This window comes from Solanum verrucosum, unplaced genomic scaffold (genome assembly GCF_900185275.1).
Source record: "Solanum verrucosum unplaced genomic scaffold, falcon-dt-bn FXZP01000165.1, whole genome shotgun sequence".
Lineage (NCBI taxonomy): Eukaryota > Viridiplantae > Streptophyta > Magnoliopsida > Solanales > Solanaceae > Solanum > Solanum verrucosum.
Window position 1 is genome coordinate 2,631,285 of NW_026020340.1, and position 25,480 is coordinate 2,656,764.

The following is a 25,480-nucleotide window of genomic DNA, read 5'->3' on the forward strand; positions in this document are numbered from 1 at the left end:
ATTTATTTATTGTCATGTAGAATATTATCTAGATTAATTTTAGATACACAAACGAAAATAAAATTTAACGATTTATTTTTAGTATATTAAGCAAAGATGTTAATTGGGTAAAAATATTAATGACTTACTCATAGACTTGATATAAAATGGATTCAAATTTTAGAATTTTATAAAGAGGTAAATTGCATTTATGTGTATTATATGAGGTTTAACACTCTTGTCAACTAATTATTTGTTTCCAGATAATACATGATTTAATTTTTATTCAAGTATCTCTAATAAATGTGTTACTTGATTTGTACGAACGTAAATGTTTAATCTTAAAATTAACAAGAACATTTATTTTCTATACTCAAATTAATTAGTAATTGCATCAAAAATCATCCTCATTGACTTGAATTAACATACTAAAATCAAACGTCTAGATTCGATATTTTTATATCCAAAATTAATTTAGATTTTGTGTTGCCTATTATGTAAGATAAAGAATTAATATGGCATAATAATTCAACAAAAAAAGCTTATTAAGAGAAATATTTTTTTCTCTTTTTAACACATATAGTTATCATTGAATACCTTTATAGAAAAAAATCAAAATTATTTTAATAATATCTTTTCAATACTTAAATAATCATTTATTAAAAATATGACTATTATTTGTCTGACTTTAACAAAAAAAAAAAGAGATAGAAATTATCTAAAGGCTTCAAAAAACATTGAAAAAGATGAAGGACTAATTAGAAAGCAATGCAAAACTTCAAGGGTTGAATAGGTAAAATTTAGAAAGTGAGTAATGTGTAGTAAACGACGCCGTAGGATTATAGGTGACATAAAAGAGAGCCACCCAAAAGCATTTGTATTCACAAAAAAATATGCGTCTCTCATGAAATAAGTACTCACTCTCACCAATATGTTTGTATTTATCTTTATTTTAAAAAAAAAAATATGAGTCGAGGTCTTTCGGAAACAGACTCTCTATCTCTACGAGATAGTGATAAAGTTTGCATACATTTATGCTTCATAAATCTCACTTTGTGAGATTTCACTGGTATGTTGTTGTTGTAAGTTATAAAAATGGATAATATTTTACAATGTTAATGGACTATAACAAATTATTATTCTATTTTTATGTTATTATAATAGTTTTTATACGAATTTTCGTAAATCAATTTCATTGAATAGGGTGATAGATATTATTTCATTCTTAATCAGAGATTTTGGATTGAAATCTCGCTAAGTACAAAGTCCTTTTTATTATGAAACACTTCAACTTTTAATGTGAGACTTTTCGAGTCGAACCACGAAATAAAAACGTTGGGTGAAAATTAAAAAAAAAAAAAGTCAATTTCACTTATTGGTTATAGTATCATGTAATCTAGGAGTTCAGGCGTTTTGCCACGTTTTTTAGATTTTTACTTTTGAATAAAAAACAAAAACTGTGTTTCAAGAAGTTGAAAAAAAAAAATTCCTCCAAAGTATTTCATAAACCTTGACCAAGTACTGGTTACTCTCCTATATTAACAAAAATATATTTTCAAATATATTTTTTTTTTAAACATTTGACAAACAAAAAAAATCAAATACATTGTTCAACTCTATTTATTTCAATTATATTTTTGGATACTTTGTTGATTGATGAGTTAAAAATAAATTCTTTACTTTCTCGAGATAAGAATAATGTCAACATATATTTTATCATTTCCATATTATCTTATTGGGGGGAATATTTAATTCAACATGTTCTTTTAAAAGATAAGGTGGAGGGAATGTAAGTGTGGCATGTTTAACTTAGATATAAGTGTACAAATATTTAAACTTAGGATCATTATTTAAGTCATATTTATAATGCGTGGAAAAAACTTAGATTCAATTGATTTTGTATTTCCTTCTTTATAAAGAGATTTTCTTTCATTCAAAAATAGACTCCAATTTTTTGTATTCATTTCGTTACAAAATACTGAATCTTTATTAACGTCATTTCAATTCAAAAAATTAAAAAAGATCGAAGTCTCAGTTCTCTACTTGCAATATTGATTTGCTATCGATCACCTAGAAAGTACTTAGCATTGCAAGGTGGTCTTTATTAATTCACATAGTATTTCACGTTCCCTGTATTACTTGGATCAGAGTGTACTAAGTTGACATTTGTGAATAACTTGATGTATTGTCTTTCTTCAATCTTTTGAGTGAAATGCAACAAAAAATAAAATGAAGGAAAATTCATGAATCAACCTCATCATCTTCACCTACTTATTATGCGGTATAAATTTAAATTAATCATGCTTCAAGTACAAATATTTGAATATCAACTGAAAACATAAAAAATACAAATGTGTAAGTAACTATCCTAAATCATTTAGGCCAGCCTAGACATCCATTTGTTACCATCATTACAAGTTTTTATGCAACTATCCTAAAGTTGGTAGGTCCATAAACTTTTCTCTTACTTTAATAAAATTAAGGGGCCGTTTGGCCATGCGATATGGTATCATGATATGGAATCATGAGATGAAATTGAAGTTTTGTTTGGACATGCGATATGAAATTTTTGTGTTGTATATTTTCTTATAAACATAAAAATCTCATAAGTTGTAAAACTATTAATATAGCTCCAATTGTTTATTCAATCCTATCAAATAAACAAAAATTTATAAAATCGCATAATAAATTATTTCAAAGTTATTTGTTCTCCACTTAAGTAATTGTTTCATCTAACTTTAATTTAATAAAAAAAATTAAACATAAATTGTAGTGTACTAGTATTTAATATAATTCTCTCACATAGTACGGACAATTTCTTCACATTGAACTTGCATTTCTCGATCATGTGACCGAGAAGACAAACCAACATTGTTCTTTGAGCCATTTGTTGGTCAATATCATCCGCAACTATATTTTCATGCTCATAGACCATAAATATTTCATCAGTACTTTGGTATTCTCACAAATAATTATGTAACACTACACAAGCTATGACAATTTTCACTTGTGTATCAATATCAATGGTCCATGCCTTGTTTCAGTATTCTAAATCTATTTTTCCAAGCTCCAAAAGTCCGTTCAATCACATTGCGCAGAGATGAATGCCTATAATTAAACAGTTCTTTGGGATTTTGAGGCTCTCTTTCACTTCCTCGGTAATCTTGCAAATGATAGCGTAGTCCTTTGTATGGAGCTAAAAATCTTTTTGTGTTTCGAAAACCAACATCAACAACATAATATTTATCTACCAACAAACATTTTATAAAGATTTATTAAAAGCATATGTGACGTAAATGAGACAACTTTGTGTAAATAAATAATATTTTATTCTAAGGATGTATTTTAAAGTTACCATATGGCGGAAATGGAAATTGTGACGTTGGTTCAACAAGTGCATTCTCAAGTACTTTACTATCATGTGCAGTACCTTCCCAATCAACGGCAACAAAGGTAAATCGCATATCAAAATCACAAGCACATAAGACATTTTGTGATGTTCTTCCTTTGCGATTACGATATCCTTGTTGCACCGCTTTAAGAACCTCCCCTTCTATATATGTTCCATCAAACGCACCAGTACAATCGTATCAAATAAAAAATATATCAATATTAGTTTAGTGAACATAAAATAAATTGGAAGCATTATAGAATGCACTTCATAAAAATAATGTTTGTAAGAGTAATAAAAATAGTGCTTCCAAGACAATGCAAAGTCATAAAATAAATATTATCTCTTTAAACAAAGTTGATAGGAATTATGTAACTAAATACTAATAACTTACACATAAAATATAAATGTGTACTTATTAAGGCCATAAAATAATTTTATTACTCAACAATCGGTTGGTGTGAGTTAAAGTGACTATATGTTGGTGAGAATAATAAATTTTATGTCTGTGATAACAATAAAATTTAAAAAATAATGATGTGATTATAAAATCTATTTACATATGAAATAAATGGTTAGTAGATATAAATGTGGGATTGTTTTAACAAAATATAAACTCGTGGATCAATTTTTGTATTAAAATATCTCAAATCGTGATTTGGAATTCTCATATAACTCCATATCATGGTTTTTGGAGAATATGGAATCACATCTCATGAGATGGAATCAGCGTAAAATCGTATGTCCAAACGTTGATTTCATCTCATAATACCATATCGTGATATGATATCGCATGGCCAAACGCCTACTAAGGGCCCGTTTGGCCATGCGATATGATATCATGATATGAAATCATGATATGGTATCATGATATGGAATCATGAGATGAAATTGAAGGTTTGTTTGGACATGCGATATGGAATTTTTGTGTTGTATATTTTCTCATAAACATAAAAATCCCATAAGTTGTAAAACTATTAAAATAACCCCAATTGTTTATTCAATCTTATCAAATAAACAAAAATTATGAAATCGCATAATAAATGATTACAAAGTTATTTGTTCTTCAGTTAAATAATTGTTTCATCTAACTTTAATTTAATTAAAAAAAATTGAACATAAATTGTACTTGATATGTTCATATCTCTCAACTACTCTTACAAATAACCTATAAAGTAAAAAAAAAAACATACATTAGTTCTTCAGTTAAATAATTGTTTCATCTAACTTTAATTTAATTTTAAAAAATTGAACATAAATTGTACTTGATATGTTCATATCTCTCAACTACTCTTACAAATAACCTATAAAGTAGAAAAAAAACATACATTAGTGAGTAAATATTAACTTAGAAGTTAAATGCACTAAGATAAAAATTAACAAACATCACTAACTTCTAACTATTTACAAGAAAAATCAATAGTTAAATATTATTGAATAACGAAATTTTAAAAAGTTACCACAAGTTTGAGTCAAAAACACTTCTAATAAAATTTAATCAAAAAAATTATAACTAGTCCACTTGACTAAATATTAATAACTAATTGATCAAATTTTCCTAAGTCATCAATCAATTGGACTTGATATCCTTCAATCATGTGAACGAACATTTTGCAAATACTAAGATTAAGAAAGTGCAGCACCGCCAATGAAAATTGTCTTTTATCAATATTATGCTTAGTCATAAGATTAAGACGTTTTTTTTTATTATGAAAAATAAAAAAAGTATTACTCCCTTTGTTCTCATTTATATTCACTAAATGAATTTTTACTTTATCATTTATATTCACCAAATTTAAAGTGATAATAAATTTTATATTGGTGAGAATAATAAATTTTAAAAAGTAATGATGTCATTATAAATTTTATTTACATATGAAACAAATGGTTAGTAGATATAAATGTGGGGTTGTTTTAACAAAATATAAACTCATGGATCAATTATTGTATTAAAATATCTCAAATCATGATATGAAATCACATGGTGATTCCATATCATGGTTTTTGGAGAATATGATATCACCTCTCATGATATGAAATCGTGAGATGAAATCAGCGTAAAATCGCATGTCCAAACGCTGATTTCATCTCACGACATCATATCGTGATATGATATCGCATGGCCAAACGCCTACTAAGTATATATTAGTTTTAACAATTTCATAATATAGTTGGTCATACTTTTAAAATTTGCACTTTAATTTAGTTTTAACAATTAAATGATATATTTGGTCGAACTTTTAAAATTTGTTTCATCTGAAAAAGTTATTTGCCAATAGTGGTTTATGTGAATTGAAAATATTTTAGAATAATGATAATTTGTGTTTAATTAATCAATTTGAGCAGCATATTTTTTTTTTGTCAATATAAGCGCATCAATTTATATTTGATCAAATAAAATAAAATATTATGTGTTAAAATGAAAAGGGAAAAAACACTTTGGAACTCTTTTCATAAGTTGGGCTGGGCCCAATCCTAAACAAGGGAACAGAAACGGTCCATAATTATTTTATTTTTTGATACACTATATTTATAAAATTATATTAATTATCATCATTAGTGGGAAAATTGAGATGATATTACAAATTAACAATTAAAAATAAGAAAATATATGAAGCACACGTGTTATATGTTTTTTAACTTTAAACAAACACTATTTTGGAAACATTTTCCCCTCATACTTATACATTTTATTATCGAAAAAGTTTAACAGGAAATTTTAATTATTGTACAATTATTTGAAGTCTAAATCTAGGTCTCAATCTAGAGCTGACATTCAAATCGAGTGTCAAAATCGAGTCTCAATAATTCGATTAATGTATGTTAAAGCGAAAGATCACCAAATACAACACAATAAGGGGCAAACCGAGCACTTGCATGAAGAAAGAAACTAATCAATCATAATTATTGAAATAGTATGAAGATGCGAAGAGAAACTTTTATCACAGTTATAACAACTATAACACACTCAACGTACTTTCATAAATTAATTTTAGAGAGGATATAATGTACGTAAAATTTATTTTTACTTTTGTGAGATATAGAATTTGTTTTTGATAGATCGCAACTTGAATTGCTATTTTTCCAAAGGATGATGAAAATATGACAACAAAACAACAAGATATATGTAATGACCCGGACCCGTAAGGTCATTTTTGATAATTTTGAATAGTCATTTATCTATAATTAATTAATTTGCGGGTAATTTATTTATTATTAAAAATAATGGACCAAGTCTGAATTGTTAAAATAGGTTTGTAGAAATTATTACTTTTAATATATAATTAATTTAGAAAAAAAGAAAGAAAGAGGCGGAAGAAAAAAACTAACCTAGACGTGTGACAGAAAGCAAAGAAGCAGGAAAATTCAAGTGGTTCAGGTTAGTTTTAATCAAGATTCTTTGTAAAATTGTATATATATATATCTTAGGGTGATATTATTGTTAAGGGATATGGTTGGAATTTGTGGTTTTTAAAAGAAAAGAGACAAAATATTGTCAGTACATTGTTGGGGTTGAACAAAAGGGAAATTTGAATTGAAACTAAGGTGGGTGTAATTGTTATTAATGAAATTATGTACTCATTGTCATGAATGGATAAGTTGTTGGGTTTGTCGTGTGCTTTTCATGGTTCTGCCATGAATTTGCGTGACCAGTAGATTGTATAGTTAGTTGTTCCTATTTTAAATATTATATTATAAATTAAATATCTAATATATTGAGATAGGTAATTAACTATTGGGTTATCGAATTATATGAATATCATTAGACTTATGATATTGGAGAAGTTGAAGCTTAACCCTAGACTTGAAACGTAGAAACTTGATTATGAATTTGGGTGAATTGTTGGTTCAAGGCTAAACACATAGTAATGTGGGTGTTGTTAATTTCAAAATCTTATTGTGGTAATTTGTTTGGATAGATTGTATTGATTTGGAGCCCAATGAAAGAGGGAGACTCAAGTCTCAGAGTGATTGTTCGACTATTTGAGGCAAGTGGATTTCTAAACCCTTGTTAAGTGTATGGAATTCATGTATTTCCTTGTAATATGTGTTTAGGGTAATGAGGCTTGATGATGGGTTGACTTGTCCACATTGATTAATTCTAATGATGAGAAAGGGATAATAAAAGGCAATGTGATCAATTGTTTGTGTGATGTGTTGAGAATTGTTTGAAAGGCTTGTTGAATCATTGTTGATGTTGTATCCTGATTGTGTTGTTGTGAATTGTGCAATGTTATGAAAATGGTCATCTCCTCATTATTTGTGTGAACATGTCATTTGCATTGTTCTGAGACATGGTTGTGACAAGTGTTACGTGCATTGAGAAAGAATAAGAAAATAAAGAGGATGTACCATTTCGAGGGACGTATCGCGCGCCGCGATGGATACTATATTTCGAGGGACGTGTCGCGCGCCGTGACGGATACTATATTTCGAGGGACGTATCGCGCGCCGCGATGAATGCATGGACATATATGTCCCCCATGGGTCCCAGACTGAGAGACAGCGGGTGTGTATCATTAGGTCAGACATGCATCACTATACTTGACATTGCATTTCATTGCATTGCACTTCTTTATTATTGGTGAACTTGATCTTGTGTGTTGTTGATCTTGTGAGTGCCTTTCTATGGAACTTGTGACTGATGAATATTGAGCTTGTTGTTGAAGATATGCAATTGTTAAAGTGTTGTTGTTGAGGGTATGAAACTATTGTTGTTGTTGAGGCTATGAAATTGTTAGAGCGTTGTGTTGAGCTATGTGCTTAGTAAATTGTGAACTGTTAGGTTGGGCTGGTTTTATACAGGTTGTAGTTGTGAAGGTTCGGTTGGGGTGTAATGAGTACTTGTATTCTATCCCCTTAGCTCGTGTTTAGAGGTTTACTTGCTGAGTACCGTGTGGTTTGGTACTCACCCCTTGCTACTACATTTTTTTGTAGGTTACTAGCCCGGACCTTTGTGATATTTTTCTCTTCTCCTTGTCTGAGGCTTCTTGTGGAGGTTTGTGAGGTAGCTGCTTGTCATTTCAGCGGACCTTCTTACTCCTATTTATAATTTTGTTCTGTTCTAAAAACAAGATCATTTGAGACTTGTGTTTTTCTTTTGAATCAATTGTAATGCTTTAGAGGCTTGTACGCGTGACAACCAGATTTTAGGGATATTTTTCAGTTGATTATGAAATTTCCGCATTTTATTGTAAAGGTTGAGCTTTAGGCTGACTTGTCTTGGTGGGATAACACGAGTGCCATCACGTTCATTTTTGGGTCGTGACAATATAAAACAAATAAAGCAACAAATAACATAATACACATTTAAATTGAATGTCAATATCGATTTTCAATTATCTGACTAACATACATTGACGCAAAAAATCACCAAATACAACACAATAAGGGGCAAACCAGGCACTTGCATGAAAGATGAAGCTAATCAATCATTATTCAAATAGTAAGAAGAGGAAAAGAGAAATTTGTATACCCAATTATAACAACAATACACTAATTGAGTTATTATAGTCTGACAAGTTGAATTTATAGAGGATATAATGGTACATAACTTTATACGCATTTTACGTGGAAGAAAGATTGTTGTTGATAAACTCTCGACTGAAAAATAAATAGATCGAACCATGATTGTAAGGAGAATATGACAAAAAAATAACAAGATACAAAATAAATGAAGCAACAAATAATACAATACACGTTAAAAATATTACGAGAATACACGAATACTAAATAAGATTGCTAATAAAGGGTAGAGGAAGCCCCCTATCTCTTCCGTCAAAAAATGCGACAACACTCAACTTTCTAGAACTAAAACATTATTATTATTACTATTATTATTATTATTATTCGAAAGACGAAAACTAAAATATTTTTTTATTTTCTCATTTTCAATTGTTCAGAATTTTGAAAAAGATTTTTTTAAGAAAATAAAGTCCTTAAAATAAGAAAAATGAATTTCCTATGGAAATAGAAAAATCAAGTTACACAGAAATTATATAATTTCACACTCATCTTCATTCACCACCCCCATAACCCCATCTCCACTATCTCATACGTACTATTTCTCTAAAAGTTATATAAAAAATATGTACAAAATAAAATTAAAAAAACTCATTTAAAAAAAATTAAAAAAATTGTAGTAACAATTTAACACACCATGAATTGTCAAGTCAAATCAAACATTGCAAGTACTGAAAATCAGGTCAACTAATGCCTGATAAAAAGTAAAAAAAGAGTAGTACCTAATTCATGTAAGGTTAAAAATAAAATAAAATAATTTTTAAAAAGGTGAAAAATAGGTACAAATTGATAAGACAAATTGACAATTATTCAAGCCTTTCAATTTCTAGGCTTATAGCCATTTCAGTGATTACTGTTTTCCCACATGCTCACCTGCCAGTATCTTTTTATGGATGTTTATAATGTTATCTTCACCTTAACTTTAACTTAGTACTACTTTAATTATTTGTAATGAAAAAATAATTATTGTCAAAATTGGTTGGACATGAAATGGTGTTGAGCAATTTTATTAGATAACTGTTTCTATCGTTGTAGTCATCACCACTAATATCATCGTCAACCATCAACAACGTCACCATTACTACTATCAATCACCTTTATTATTTAAGCGGTTACTCATATTGTACAACTATCACCAAATATTAGTTGAGATTAATCACACCTTACAATCTAATAATGTATGTGTGCATATAATACTAAAATTAATTTATTAAAAAAAATTATTTAGCAACTTTGGTAAAAATAATATTTTAATTGTTCACGAGGGTCAAATGATTTTAGAGCATGACAATATTTATAATATACAGAAACAAACAAACATTTTTTTGATATTTGCAGAGTTTCAATATACAGAAAGTTTAGGTTAATTAATTTAATTGATTTGCTTCTGCCCTCATTTTTTAATTTTTTTAAGTCAAATCAACTTTTAGAAAAGTTCAATTAATATTAAATAAATTAGGATTTTATAAAAGAGAAATAAAAAAAAGTACAAAATGTCAGTGAAGAGTCACGGAATTACATCAAAAGTCACTCTATAGGTTGTGCGATTAATATTTTATCGACTCAATTAAAACATGACATATTAAAAAATTAATTAATAAAATACAAAATTTGTTACATTAAAATTTGTGACATACTTTTTGTGATCAACTTATCTATAGGCATTCGATAGCACATGCATAGAGAATCTGTTTCAGAATTTAAATAAAAAAAAATTGTGATGATTATTTTATTATTTGTTTAAATGTTTAATTAAAATTAACCACGATTTAATTTGAATTAATAGAATTTACTAACAAATTTAAGAGAATGCAAATATATTCTGCCTAAAAATTCTATCGTATGCTTATATAAACTCAAAGGTAATTAACACAAATATTTTACCTTATTTGTAATAAATTGTATGGGGTTGGAGTAAATTTAACTTCTTGTGTTAATAAGCACAAATAATTTTAGTTTCTCAGTTATTCATAAATTATAATTTTGATTTTTTTGTATTTTACTAAAAATATTTAATATTTAATTAGTTATAATATATATACTATTTATTACTTATATGTTACGTTAAATTTGTTATGTTATATTTTATTAATAATTGAGGGATCAAAAATATTATCAACCCGATTATTTTCTTATTATATACACCGTGGTGCCACGAGAAGTTCTTTTACTATTTCAGCCCCCAAATCTTCAGGGGCCCGTCGGAATGGCCCCTATCTGAAACTTGAAGTGTCCAATTATGTCCTTTAACAGATAAAATTTCAGAAAATTAAATCTTTGGTTGTCCTGTTGCCACGTGTACACTCTTTTTATATTTCTCTAATTTTATTCTTTTTTCTCATTTCTATTTTCCCCTACATTTCATTTCGTTTCGGGAGTGCAAGTTTAGAAATGTAATACATAAGACAGATGTGGAGATGAAGATCGAGAACTTAGTCATATATATCTAAGAGAGGAACTTTAAATATCTCAAGTTCATAATTTAAAAAAATTGGAGGATCGATAATGATGTTAATTGTTACACATCATATCGTAGCAGAATTGATGAAACATATGCTCGTTTTCGGTGTGTTGCTTAGGCTCAAATGTAAGTTCTACAAAATAATGATCAAAACATTGTTGTATAGGACAGAGTATTGATCATTCAAATATAATTATATTTACAAGATGTAGATATCAAGAATAAAAATATGCATACATATTCTGATTGATATGATCAGAAAATAAGTTATTTATGCCAAAGGATAAGTGAATCAATAACGAATAAAATAAAGAAAGTAAATTAATTTGATATAATTCAGATATGTAAAGAAGAAACATAAGGATGCACCTCACTCTAAAATGTTTGGTGATAGCTAGTTAGAGTAGTGACTTTATTACAAGACTTTGACTATGTTGTAGCTCTTCAAGTTTTGACACTATTTTTTTTTATTAATACATACCACTTTATAAATAAACTAATTTTTTTTTTTAAAAAAAAGAAGCAAACAAAAGGGATATTCTTAATTATCTTTTCTTCTACTTTAGTTTCTGTGTGGTTAAAAGATAGGAATATAAATGATAAGATAAGAATGTTGAATCGTGATTTACATTTGACTCATTTGAGTTATTTTCCACTTGTTCAATATCACATATATAAGGAATTTGTGTTCTCTCCTTAGCCGATAAGGGGCACCAACATCCTTTCCTCTCATCACATTGAAAATTGGACATCTAAAGTACGAATAATATGAGACGAAGAAACTGCTAAATCTTATTTCAAGCAGCTTATACTAGTTGGCAAAAGCATTGAACTTTAAATATATAAAATTAATTTATTTATTTTTTAAAAAAAAATTGGTTTTGTCTGTCTAGTCCCTAACAAGTTATTTGGAGATAAACTAATGAATAGTGAAAATCTACAAGACAAACTTATTATTTTTCCACTTTAATTTTATGATTGATTGTACCTTTACTTTTTTTCAGAATACTAGTGAAATACTTTAATATTTTGTTGAATTAGTAAAACATAACTACAGTACATCTTTGTTCCCTTCCTTGAGATCATCAAATAGACATATTCTTTCATTGATTGGTGACTCCTTTTCCCCCAAACACTTCTTTTTAAATTTCCATAAAACTTATTAGTATAATATTGTGTTAGTTTTATATTACTTGATCCTATTGATTTATTATATTAAAATCTTAATTAGAGATATATTTACTAAGATATTATATAGGCCCACCCACCCCACTCCATCCCACCTTAGGAGAAACCCCAACTAAAAACATTACATATAATATGAGTCGGAGAGAGTACTTAAGGATCGTTAAGTAAAGAAACAAAACATTCATGTATTAGTTTTTATATAAGTTGTGTAATGTTTGATAGTTAGTTAAAAGATAAGTTAGTTACACATAAAATAAAATTAATATGATGATTGATTTGTTGTTTAGAAAATCGCTTAATTAATACATGTATAAATTATGAGGGAATTAGCGTATTATCTTAAGTAGGATAGAAGATAAATGAACAAATATGCACCCACACGATAAATACCATATAACTAATACTTACATTATTATAAATAATATATTTATATAATTCTAATTAGCTAAGGACCCTAACCAACATGAGTTGTAATGTTGTGGTGGGACTGCTCCACACTTAATTAGAGATTTCAGGTTCGAGCCCTGAGTATGTAGAGAATCCTATTGAAAGCGCCATCCCGAATGACCCTACAGTGCGCGATCCAAATTTAATCGAGACTCCAAGCACCAGGCGGAAAACCATAAAAATAAAAAATCATCTAAGGACCCTAAGTTAAAAAAGAGATAAGAATCAAATGCTTTTTAGCCTATCCCTATCTTTTCTTTATTAGAAGTTCTAGTATCTAAATTGGGTGGATTTGATACCTGAATTGTAAAAATACCAAAATTTATGGCCAAATTAAGGACTCTTTTTGCTGTCCCCAATTTTATTTTATTTTTTCTTATTCCAATTTCTTTTCTCTTTACCTATAGGATTTTTATTCTTTTTATTTTGGCAAAAATATATCCAACTTTCTCAAAAGTTTTTTTCCTTTCTTTAAACCTTCTGTTTCTGGGATATAGCTATTTGTAATAGATAATCTATCTTAATAATAAAATTATTATTATTATTACTAAATAAACTCTTTTTTTTAATCAATAACTATCAATTATTACGCGTAAGTCGTAACTGTTTGTAAAAAAAGCGAAATTAGTACTTAATTGAATACGAAATTTAAGAAATAATGTAAAGTTTTTAAAATTTACTATTTAAAATAACTTTTAAATATGCATGTCATTGCAAATTATCTGATTGAAAATAAAATAAAAAATAATTAGATTATTTAAAATAATTAAAGTAGATTTCTTTATTAAAACAAACTAAAAACAAATCTTGAAACATAAATCGTGACAAAATAAACTTAAATCATTGGCTATAACACGTTAAAATGCACTAAATATATCCTAGTCTAGATGGATAATATTACTTTCTCCGTTCCATATTAGTTATCTATATTACTAAAAATAATTGTTCTAAATTATTTGTCAATGTACACAATCACAATAGAATTACTTATATTTCCCCCATTTCTTCATTACTATTAATTCTTTTCGAAAGTGTAAACAAGTCTGTAAAGTCTCAAAAAAATTCTTAAGATATTTATGATTTCTAACTAATGTGACATTTAAAAGAGAAAGTAGACAATTAATATGAGACAAACAAAATATCTTATACATTATAAAATTAATCAAGATATACATTTTTTTTCTTGCCTAATATATACACAATCTCTATAAGTAGAAACTTTTGCCTATCTACCCCCCCCCCCCCCCATCAAACAAACCCCAACCCCCTCTCTACAATTAGGTCATCACACACACACACATTTCTTTGTATTCTGGTTTATTCTTTGTTCCCTCTTTTATAAATTCCCTCTTCCTTCTTAACTCTCTTAGTTCTATTTTTGGAAAATTAAAAAGAGAAAAAAAAAACCCCTAATGGCTAGAGAAAAAATTCAGATCAAGAAAATAGATAACTCCACAGCAAGACAAGTTACATTTTCAAAGAGAAGAAGAGGTTTATTCAAGAAAGCTGAAGAACTTTCTGTTCTTTGTGATGCTGATGTTGCTCTCATCATTTTCTCTTCTACTGGCAAATTATTTGACTATTCTAACTCAAGGTATACTCATCATCATTTTCTTGATTACTTAATTATAAAAATAATAACATATTCAGTGAAATCTCGGGGTACGGAGAAGCTAGTATGTACTAGATCACCTAATTATCCCTATTCCTGTGTGTGAGGTAGAATAGTTGTTTCAGATAGACTCTCGACTTAAAAAATATTAAGTATAAAGGTAATGATTTTTGGTTAATTATAAAAATAATAACGTATTCAGTGAAATTTTAGAAGTGGAGTTTGAGTGGAGTTATGGCTATGTGTATTTTACCTTTATTTTTATAGGGTAGAGAGGCTCTTTCTAATAGATTGGTTTAAGAAGTGTGAATCAAAGTTATGATTTTTGTTAATTTTTATGAGTAATGGAGTATTTTTTAATTTTTGGGTATTTCTAAATGGGTGTCTTTGGTTGGTCATGATTGAGAAGAATATTTAAGATTATAATATTGAGTTTTGGATTTTTGTATAGTGTATTGAGTTTTTGATAAACTATTGATGATATTAAATGGATTTTTAGATATAAATTTAGGGTTTGATTTAAAGTTATTAAGTTTTGTTGAATTCGTAGGCAAAGTTATAGCTTCGCTCTTGTTTGCAAATGGGTGTCTTAAGTTAGTTATGATTGAGAAGAATTGTTCCGAGTTATATGAGTTATGAATTTTAGAAATTTAGTTTGATGGATTTTTGATAAATTATTTATATATGAAAAGTGGAATTTTATATTTTGGGGTTTGATCCAGAGCTATTAGATTCAATCGTACCCGCATACAAAGTTGTAGCTCCGCTCTAATTGTTTGCTAAGTTCTTCTATATATGATTTAATAATTATGTGCACTAATAATATTATCAATTCACTTTAATTTGTTATAATACCAGTTAAGTATATAGTTTAATTTGTATAGAAGTTAAGTTACTATTTTTGTCAATTTAATTTACTTATTAATTACTCCATGATTTTCACAATGATGGTCACATAACATAAACTCTTTCCATATTTAGCAACTATTGAGCAACCCACCTCAAGAAACTTTCTATTTTGTGTCATTTATTGACTCTTTTTTTGAGGTAATAATTAATGGAAAAATCTTGAATTTTGCAGAAAAAAACAACTCTAAAAACTATAAAAAAAAATTTGGAAAAGAAATCAGAAAAAAAAAAGAGAATAAACAAAAATACAAACACAAAGTGAGTGGTGTAGGAAGTAGTTATTAGTTAAAGGGTTATAAAAATTATGTCGTTCAGATTTTTTAAAAATATTGTTGCAGCATATCATATCTTTTCAAAACATATTATCTTTAAATGATCCGATGTGTTCATTGAAGATTCTACTTTCTTTGGATTGAAATATGTATTTTTGTACACAATTACATTATTGAAGGATCTACAGAATATATATATATAACAATTTTATTTGTGGAGTTCAAATTTTTATATACAATCTGAGTATAATGTTTTTTACATTGTTAAATTAAATTGATATAACAATAAAATCGATATAATTGTTATGGTAAGCTTGATATAACAATAAAAAAAAGAATATTAATTTATTATAATTAATTAATCTGAACTACTAGTACAAATATTTCTGATTAAATCCTTAATTTTTTATTATCTAAAAAGAGAATAAATTTAGCTGGATATTGTTATCGAAAGGACCACCATATCTTATCTGTTTCACATAAAGGCAATAATATCATATCTTATAATATAAAAATAAAAAATTATCATGGGAACTATATATTTATGGTGGATAGGACAAACTCCTTTCCATTGGGAAAAAAAGAGCATATTTTAGGAATTTTATGGTTTTTTGTATGGTATAGGTAAAAAGGAACAAATTTGATGAGCTATTTTTTTGAGGTTATTGTGTATGATATATAAAATAATTATGCTTTTCCCTCGATATTTGATATTTGAGAACGATTATTTATGAACTCTATTACTTTAAATTCGCAATAAAATATCCCACATAAAACACACTTTATTGTAGAGACTATATTTTCATACTCAGCCTGATAAGGAGGGAACAATAATAACTATCCCCACTATATTCATTGGAGGTATATATGTAAATGTTATAAGAAAGTTAGAATTCTAGCTACGGATTATGAGAATCCATAAGATTAGTGAAAACTTTGTATTCGTGCTAAAATGTTCACTAAATATATATAAATAGTCTATGATTCAGTAATTTGATTTTTTTGTAATTCACTTATTTATCATCCTTGATACTTAGTGTCTCATATATTAGCTAAGAGATGAAATGATCGTCTTTTTATAGTCTTGGATAATCTTATATCTCATAGGCTAATTACTTTTTAAGTTGAGTCAAGCTTGTCACTAGGTATTAGTATGTTGTTAAGTTGATAGGCCTGCTCGGGCGGGGGAAGAGGTGTTATCTATTCCACATTAGTTGAGGGATAAGTTGTTTGTGTCGGTGTTGAGCAATATTTTTTTCTTTTGAGATTAAGTTAGATCTGAAGTTAATTTTCTTCACAAAAAATTACAAATATGTCTTTTATTTTCTTAGATGTTATGCGCATGTGTCCCTAACATATTGGATACATGACCACATACATTCTTCGAGGATTTTAATATTTATGCATCGATATCATAATCAATCACATAAAAGATAACTATATATAATTGTACAGTTCAACGATTTACATAAGATCTTAAAATTTCTTTTTTTTCTCATAAAGCATGAAACAAATTCTTGAGAGGCGTGATTTGCATTCCAAAAATTTGGAAAAATTGGATCAACCATCACTTGAACTTCAGGTAATTAATTAGTTACTTAATTCATTTATTTAAACCTTAATTACATTTTTTTTTCTTTTTATAATTTTGGATTTTTTTCAACAAACATTTTGTTTATATTGTTTGCAGCTTGTAGAGAATAGCAATTACTCCAGATTAAGCAAGGAAATTTCCGAAAGAAGTCATCGATTAAGGTATATTCATAGTTACATATGAAATCGACTATATGAATTATCACTGTTCTTTTTAGTTCAATTCATAATATCATCTCATGCGTCAAATAAAAGTAAAAGAGAGACAGATTATATATATAAACAAATTACGATAATAATAATAATATTAGAAGTTCTCTAACAAGTAGCATCGGTTAACAGGCAAATGAGGGGAGAAGAACTTCAAGGACTAAATATTGAAGAGTTGCAACAATTGGAGAGATCTCTTGAAACTGGATTGAGCCGCGTCATAGAGAGAAAGGTTGAGATTTAACTTATATATATTGACATTATAAAATATATATTTTATGTTATTAGTATAATAATTTAATATGTTATAACAAGTTATGATCGATTGTTCTTTTTTTTATTGTTCTTACACAACTTGCTTTATCCATATATCAGGGTGATAAAATAATGAGAGAGATCAACCAACTCCAACAAAAGGTTAGGAATATTATCGTTTTAAGTGATTTGATTGTGTAAAAATTCTTGTATCGTAATTTTACTTGGATTTCGTCGAGGCTGATAATTAATATTGTGAAAAATCAACAGGGCATGCAACTAATGGAAGAAAACGAAAAATTAAGGCAACAGGTATGTAAAATTTTTCGTGAAAAATAGACGTGAGATAAAAATTGAATGTTTTACTATAATTTTGAATAGCGATCTTGAATTCTTTCATCAAAAGAGTCTTAACTTTTGTACAATAACTTGTATAAGTTAGATATGCCAATAAGGTGAAATTTCAGTTAGCCAAGTAACTTCTGAAATTCTCCAAGGTGTCTTGTTCAAATTTCAGTAAAAACTACAAATAATTAGATGATTTTTTCCTATTTGCCTAAATCTCCACAGACAAAATTATACTCAATAAAATGAGTCAAGTGCGATAAGCTGATCGAATTCTATCGTCTTTAAAAAATAAGAAGAAACATAGTAACTCCAAATTAAGACAAAGTAAAACAATTGGGATCATATATAGAGCTTGTTAATATTATTAGAAGTCTAGAATTCAAGCTTTTGAAATAAAAAAAGATCTTGATAATGAGCTTTTAGAATGATAAAAAAATATTAATAATGAGTGTTTCTTCCTTATGCCACAAGTATTCAAATTAATCTAGACTTCAATAATTATGTACTTAAATGTTGTTGCTGATTTATTTATTTTTAATTATTTTTTTTGTAGCTGATGGAGATATCTAATAATAATAATAATAATGGATACAAAGAGCCAGTAGTAGTAGCATTTGAATCAGAAAATGGATTTAATAGTAATAATGAAGAAGGCCAATCATCTGAATCAGTCACAAATCCATGTAACTCTACTGGCCCTCCTTCTCAAGATGATGATAGTTCTGATACTTCTCTCAAATTGGGGTTAGTACTTTAATTTTTCTAATTTTCTTCTCATTTGGTTCGAAGGATAAGGGATAACTAATCTCAAGTTTAATTTTATGATGAGTTTATACTATGTTTGATTGGTAAATCGTGAAATAATTTGTTTCAAATTGTTGTGTTATTTTTTTCAATATTGAGGGTGGGATAACAATCTTTGGAGAACTAATCCTAGAATTATTCTTGAGATAACTTATTCTCCGATCAAACGAGTTGTCTATCTAGTATCTACCTTTTGAAGGTATGGATAACGCTGCATACATATCACCCTTTTCAAACTTCACTTGCGGGATTACACTTATCAATATGTTGTTGTATATTATTGGTGTAATTTAACTGTTTAAAACATGTATATACGAGGTTGATTGACAACAAAAGTTAGGGGTGTAATCGAGTTTAGTAATTTTGACTCAAAACTTTATTTGCGTGTTAATTTTTTTTTATGATTATGTATTGTCGAAGCTGGAAGTCTTTATACGGATTTGACTGAACCAAATATCTTTAGTTCATATCTTGTATTGTATTTAGAAACTCATAAATATGTAAAAAAAAAAAAAATTATATCCAAAACCTAGCTACTAACACCTGATGTAGTTATCCTAAAATTTAGAACATATTCATAAAATTTAAATCTTAACTTTGTCTCTATATGTTCACCTTCATGCCCTAGATCTATAATACATAAACTTAAAATTCTGAATCCGTTTTTGATATTATATGTATATTCATCTTTTTTTATTTATTTATTTCAGGCTACCTTACTCAGGCTGAAAGGAATCAAAAGCAAGGTGTGACTATTTTTGTATGTTATCGGATGGAGGGAAAAAAATAGTAACTACTAATTATTATAATTAATTAATGTAAGATTAATGTAAAAGCTAACCCCAAAAAATTTCATATTATGTATGTAATTGGTGTATTAATCCCATGTATTTGTCTCCCATATTTTATATAAATATCATCGTAAGTATCTAGTAGCTTAACTAATTAGCACTATTAATCTTTTGATTGAACTTGTCAACTTGTAACTATAAGGGTTAACTATTTACCTTTCTTTTTTGTTGTAAAATTAAATGTTTACTTGATGACCGTAAACTATAATTTTATTTATATTCAGATTTAAACATAGGTTATTTTGAAATTTTCAGTAGATGATTTGTAGTAATATATTATTGTCTGAATAATTTAAATTAATTTTTAATTTTGGAAAGTCTATTTACTTTCGTCTTATGCCATTAAATTGTTAGTTAGAATCATTTTTTCTTTCGTTCCTAGTTGGTGTTTGATGTTAGCATTGAAGTCTGACTAGTTTAGTCTATTTACTTTCATCTTATGCCATGAAATCGTCGACCTTAGTTTTTGATTTGTTGAAGTGCTTTTGTGTCAAAAGCTTCAATTTTTTAGTTTTTTTTCCAGTTTGATTATTGATTGTTCTTGAAATTTTGGGTTTTCTCTGCTTTTCTGTTCATGTTTTGTGTTAATTTTTTGTTTTTTTTAGTTTATTTATATGTTGGTTTTGGGCTATTTTATCTTGAGCAGGTTTTTTTATTTTTGGCTTACGATTTACTGAGTGCCTTTTGATTTATATGTCAATCATTATTTTCAAAGAGGCGTACAAAGTCTAAATTAGACAAGTAAAAATGAACATAGAGAGTATTACTATGTTCACTTTGTCCACCATACTAACAATAGATGTCCTTTTTACTTGTTCGATTTAGAATATCAAGAAAGTTTGGTAATTCTTGACAAAGGCGACCCCATATCTAGGAAAATTCAAACTCGAGACTTTATTATTAATGGTTTAATAGTTCAAAACATGTGTAAAACCGTCCGATTTTTTGAGTTTCATATCCGAACCATTGGGTGTGTATGTGTTTCTTATAATAAACTATTTATTAGAACTTAACTCGACTATCATGTTGTGAATTTTCAAAACTATTTATCAAAATACATCTTAACTATAAAGGGTGTGAACTTTCTAAACTATTTATCAAAACGCATTTCAACTATCAAGTGTGCGAGTTTTTTACCTAAAATATCACCATCGTTCAAGTAAAAAAAATAAATTGATACTTGAAATACATTTTAATCAATATATAATGATAATTCAGATAAAAAAATTCACACATATATTAGTTCAAATATGAAATCTAAAGAAATCGAAACAATTATCATTCTATTTATTGTTTCTTACCCGTATTCATCACACAAGTCAATACTGAACTGTGAGACTATTGGTTGTTAACAAACTCCAAACAACCGACAAAGCATAGATCACCATATTCACTTTCCTAATATAATTTTTTTTATCCCAAATCTACCTCTTCTTTCCCATCTTGCTTATTTTCACTGATTTAGTGGCTAACTCCTACTACAATCATAGAAGTAAAGCATTAGCACCAAGCTGCTGTTTGTTTGGAGCAAAAATGGGATCTGTTTCTTTGAAAATAGGTGATGGAACTGCTAGATTCAATAAAGCTACTTATTGTTCTTCAGCTCTAAATCTACTTATGCTTTTCTCTGTTGTTACAACTAATCTTTTTGCTTTATATGCTTTTACATCCTCACCCAAAAACCTCCATCATCATCTACTACTCCCACATACACACAAGAACATATCTTTAATCTCAGAACAAGTTTCTTTAATTCTAAGAGAAATTGATTCTTCCCAAAAGAAACTTGCCCAAATGGAAAAAGAGCTTTTAGGGTATGAAAGTTTTGATCTTTCTAGTCCCAAAGTTCCAAATGAAGTGAGAAATTTCTTGCAACCCCATTTGCTCCCTTTGGGTAAAGATTCAAGAACTGGGATTACTGAAATGGTTGCTTCTATTGGACATTCTTGTGTGAAATCTTTAGATTTGCTTTCTCAGTTTATGAATTATAAGGTAAATGGTCTTTGTCCTGATGATTGGAGTCTTGGGCAGAAGCTGATTCTTAGTGGCTGTGAGCCTTTGCCAAGAAGAAGATGTTTTGCTAAGACAATACCTAAGGTTGGTTTACTTAAATTACCTGATTCACTTTGGGGAAATTATAGTGAAAAGATTTATAGTTGGAGTGGTCTTGGTTGTAAGAATGTTGCTTGTTTAAATGTTAAGAAATTGAATAGAGATTGTGCTGGTTGTTTTGATGTTGTAAGTAGTGGGGGGTATGAGAGGCAAAGATATGTTAAGGGTAGAGGGAAAAATGATTTCTTGATTGATGATGTATTGGGAATGTTGGGAAATGGTGGTGGAATTAGAATTGGATTTGATATTGGTGGTGGATCTGGTACATTTGCTGCTAGAATGGCTGAAAGGAATGTGACTATAGTTACTTCTACGTTGAATGTCGATGCACCATTTAATGAGTTCATTGCTGCACGGGGTGTATTCCCGTTGTATTTGAGTTTAGATCATCGGTTTCCCTTTCATGATAACGTGTTTGATTTGGTACATGTGGGAAATGTATTGGATGTGAGCGGACGTCCTGAGAAATTAGAGTTTTTAGTGTTTGATATTGATAGAGTTTTGAGGGCTGGAGGGTTGTTTTGGTTGGATAACTTTCTTTGTTCAAATGAAGACAAGAAAACTGCATTAACGAGGCTGATCGAACGTTTTGGGTACAAAAAGCTTAAATGGATTGTTGGTGAGAAGATCAATGGTTCGGGAAAATCTGAGGTTTATTTGTCTGCTGTTCTACAGAAACCAGTAAGAGTTTGATGGTATCGCGGGTTTCTCATAGAAAAGCTGTGCAAGTTCATTATTGACATAGAATAAGTGAACGTATTCGTCTTCTTTACACAACTGCTAACCAGCATCATAGGAGGTGGGTTCGGCTTTGTGGCAGGTATTATATGTCTATGATCTGTAAGATTATTCACTTATCTTTGCATTGAACTAGATATTGCTGGCATTGGCATGAGCCTTTTGTCTGTGTCAATTGTTGATTTGAGTTTAGGAAGAAAAGAAAACGAAGCTTTTTTTCAAATTTCATTGTATTGTTGGGATATAAGTTACATCATCTGATATTGTCCCCTTGATTAAAGCATTTGGTTGATGCCTTTTCGACATATCGTTATGTTCTTGATAATCTTGTGGTATACTGTGTGCAACTTAAAACATGTGTAGTGTCTGAGATACAATAACTAAATGACTAGCAATGCTACACTCAAAAATAGTCGACTATTCGAATTTGGTAGTACTTTTTTCCCTAGAAAAGAAACATATGATCGAGAGGACTCTCTCGTTCTTCAAGTATGTCATTTGAGCCACAATGCTAGTCCGCCTATAAACCGTGTCCTCAGGGATGGAGTCACAATGCTAGTCCGCCTGTGTCCTATGCTTTTTTGGTTCAGAGAGTGCTTTCTTTCTCTGCCCAAGCATGTAACTATACAGGTGAGAAAAGCCTGCATTTTCACAAACATCGTCTTCATCAATCATTGCTCCGGCTATCCTAATAATAATCTAAAAAGGAACTGTAATAAACTCGATGTTTTGTCACCGAGTTCCCTCACCAAGAAACCGAGTAAATAAACAGAATTGACATATTTGAGCTGAACGTGAAGATACTTTTAGTAAGAGAATGATGTTATGGTTCTTGCCTGGTAAATAGATGGCAAGGCAAACAAATGCTGCATAGTAGTAATCAAAAGAGAAATTCCATTTGTTTGGCATCCTAATAGAATACTTTCCATATTCCTACGAAAAAACAAGTCGATAACAAGACATAATCAGCTATCCTTAAAGTACGCACAGGGTAAACCTTGCTTCAGCGTAATAGCCACATAGGAGAGGTAAACTACACTAGGCAAGCTCCGTGTGACGACCTCGACTGAGAAAGCATGCAGGGGGTTTCGAACCTCCCATGCTCAACCAACTCGGTCACCCTTGCGGGTTAGCTCTTTGCTACCTCTTCAATGGATAGAAAGATGAGTTTATTGCCATTTCTAAGTGAGAAAGAAACAAACAAAAAAGAGGATCTTGGTACCTTCATGTAAGGCAGGGCATTATATATTAGACCTACTTCACTTGTGATGCCAATAGGATACAACAATAAGAAAGTACTATACCTGCAGTAAGGAAATCAGCTTAATAAGAACATCCTAGAAACTAAATCCATCATCAGAGGCGCAGTTAGGATTTCAACTTTATGGATTCCGACTTATAGAATGATGACTTCAAGTTATATGGTAATACCTTAACCACAAGAGCCAAGAAGGTGCAGAACCAAATGCCTCCCTTGTGCCAAAAAATGAATATCTAATAATCTGAAGTTGAACATAACGATAATACCAATGTTAATAATCTGAGTTTATGTGCTGATGGTTTTTATGAATAAGCAAGGCTCACCTCTGTAATAGACCAACTAATCACTAGAGAACTAACAAGTATGACTCCGGACCTGTAATCAACAAGTCAAGTCAATAGTAAAGAAGCTTCGGAATGCTTTACTGTGATCTGCAAGGAAAATACTAACCTCGGGAAAACTCCATAGAATTCCCCAGGTTACGTATAATCTTGAACTTATCTGTGGAAGAGTTGATGATATCGGAGACCTTACCAAACCTTATTTGAGGTTGAAGAGAAAGATAAACAAGTTATTGTTATATAAAACGTTCTACCTAAAACAAAGAACATAGAAATGCTTCAGATCAAATGAATGTATACCTGCTAGACTATGAAGTATCTGTTCAGCAAGATTTATGGACAAGAAATCAACTGTTAGACTTCATTCAGCATTTGCATTTCACTTGAAACAATACAATATGATACAACACAATACATTATGAAACATCACATAACAACCAGTGTAAGTGCTAATGTGCTACACACAGAAACACAATAGAAACATGGCTTGAGATATTACCTCAAAAAAAGCAGCAGTTTGAGCAAAAAGCAGAGGCTTTTCCACAGCATCATAGACATATTCATACCCAGATTCTTTCAAAGTTTTCACACCAAAATAAAACACTTGAAACCTAAACACCAAAAACCCAAAATCCATCACACACTAACAACAACAACAAAAAAAAAAACCAAAAATTGTGCAAAACAAACAAGAAATCCAAAAGGGTATTCTACTTACCATCCAAAAAACACAATCCAATTGTAAAAAATGAGATACAAATGCCTTAAACCTGATAAAAATACTGCCATTGAAGAACAAAAAAAAAACATAAAATTGTAATGTTAAAATCCAAGAAATTGAAATGGGTACTTAAAGAAACAATCTTTATGCATAATTAAGCTTAGTATTAGTAGATTAACCCACCTATAAATTATAATTCGGTTTTGGCTGCCTCTATTAAGTGTAGCTCTAGGAGGCTACAAGTATTTAATTTTTCTCCTTTTTTTTTTTTAGATTTGAGCTATTTTGAGTGAAAAATAAAAAGTATTTTGAGTTACAAGTGATTTTTGTTTTTTTATTTGTTGAGGAGAAGCTATAGATTTCTACTTCTTTCGAGAAGCATAGGCAGAAAATTAGTTATTTCAAACAGATAAAAATATTCTTGTTGAAAGATTATATTATCATATTATCTCTTGGTCAAACAT

The 25,480-nt window shown here is 29.0% G+C and overlaps 3 protein-coding genes across 3 annotated transcripts; 2 read left to right on the forward strand and 1 right to left on the reverse strand.

Moving 5' to 3' along the window:
• The first annotated feature begins 14,304 nt into the window (after positions 1-14,304).
• Positions 14,305-19,878, forward strand: LOC125837112 (MADS-box protein JOINTLESS). Its single transcript, XM_049516254.1, has 8 exons — positions 14,305-14,583; positions 17,286-17,364; positions 17,473-17,537; positions 17,718-17,817; positions 17,961-18,002; positions 18,111-18,152; positions 18,742-18,932; positions 19,703-19,878. The coding sequence occupies exons 1-8, from the start codon at positions 14,402-14,404 to the stop codon at positions 19,719-19,721; spliced, it is 720 nt and encodes a 239-aa protein (XP_049372211.1). The 5' UTR covers positions 14,305-14,401; the 3' UTR covers positions 19,722-19,878.
• Positions 19,879-21,353: 1,475 nt separating this feature from the next.
• On the forward strand, positions 21,354-22,998 carry LOC125837127 (probable methyltransferase At1g29790). The gene has a single exon (XM_049516270.1). It carries the CDS (start codon positions 21,377-21,379, stop codon positions 22,646-22,648), a length of 1,272 nt encoding a protein of 423 aa, XP_049372227.1. The 5' UTR covers positions 21,354-21,376; the 3' UTR covers positions 22,649-22,998.
• Positions 22,999-23,248: 250 nt separating this feature from the next.
• On the reverse strand, positions 23,249-25,094 carry LOC125836991 (very-long-chain (3R)-3-hydroxyacyl-CoA dehydratase PASTICCINO 2A-like). The gene is made up of 9 exons (XM_049516130.1): positions 25,014-25,094; positions 24,795-24,906; positions 24,596-24,614; positions 24,380-24,493; positions 24,278-24,321; positions 24,125-24,195; positions 23,916-23,997; positions 23,498-23,626; positions 23,249-23,392 (listed from the first exon to the last, which is right to left on the reverse strand). Exons 1-9 carry the CDS (start codon positions 25,082-25,084, stop codon positions 23,249-23,251), a joined length of 786 nt encoding a protein of 261 aa, XP_049372087.1. The 5' UTR covers positions 25,085-25,094.
• Between the last annotated feature and the right edge of the window lie 386 nt (positions 25,095-25,480).

Bases quoted from the DNA above. Each gene is read 5' to 3' on its own strand.
- LOC125837112 (XM_049516254.1), top strand. From the start codon at position 14,402: ATGGCTAGAGAAAAAATTCAGATCAAGAAAATAGATAACTCCACAGCA. The intron at 18,003-18,110 runs GTTAGGAATATT...AAAAATCAACAG, and splicing joins TCAACCAACTCCAACAAAAG to GGCATGCAACTAATGGAAGA. The intron at 18,153-18,741 runs GTATGTAAAATT...TTTTTTTTGTAG, and splicing joins ACGAAAAATTAAGGCAACAG to CTGATGGAGATATCTAATAA.
- LOC125837127 (XM_049516270.1), top strand. From the start codon at position 21,377: ATGGGATCTGTTTCTTTGAAAATAGGTGATGGAACTGCTAGATTCAAT.
- LOC125836991 (XM_049516130.1), bottom strand. From the start codon at position 25,084: ATGGCAGTATTTTTATCAGGTTTAAGGCATTTGTATCTCATTTTTTAC. The intron at 24,196-24,277 runs GTGAGCCTTGCT...GTTCAACTTCAG, and splicing joins TTAGTTGGTCTATTACAGAG to ATTATTAGATATTCATTTTT. The intron at 23,998-24,124 runs GTATTACCATAT...TCCTTACTGCAG, and splicing joins TCTTGGCTCTTGTGGTTAAG to GTATAGTACTTTCTTATTGT.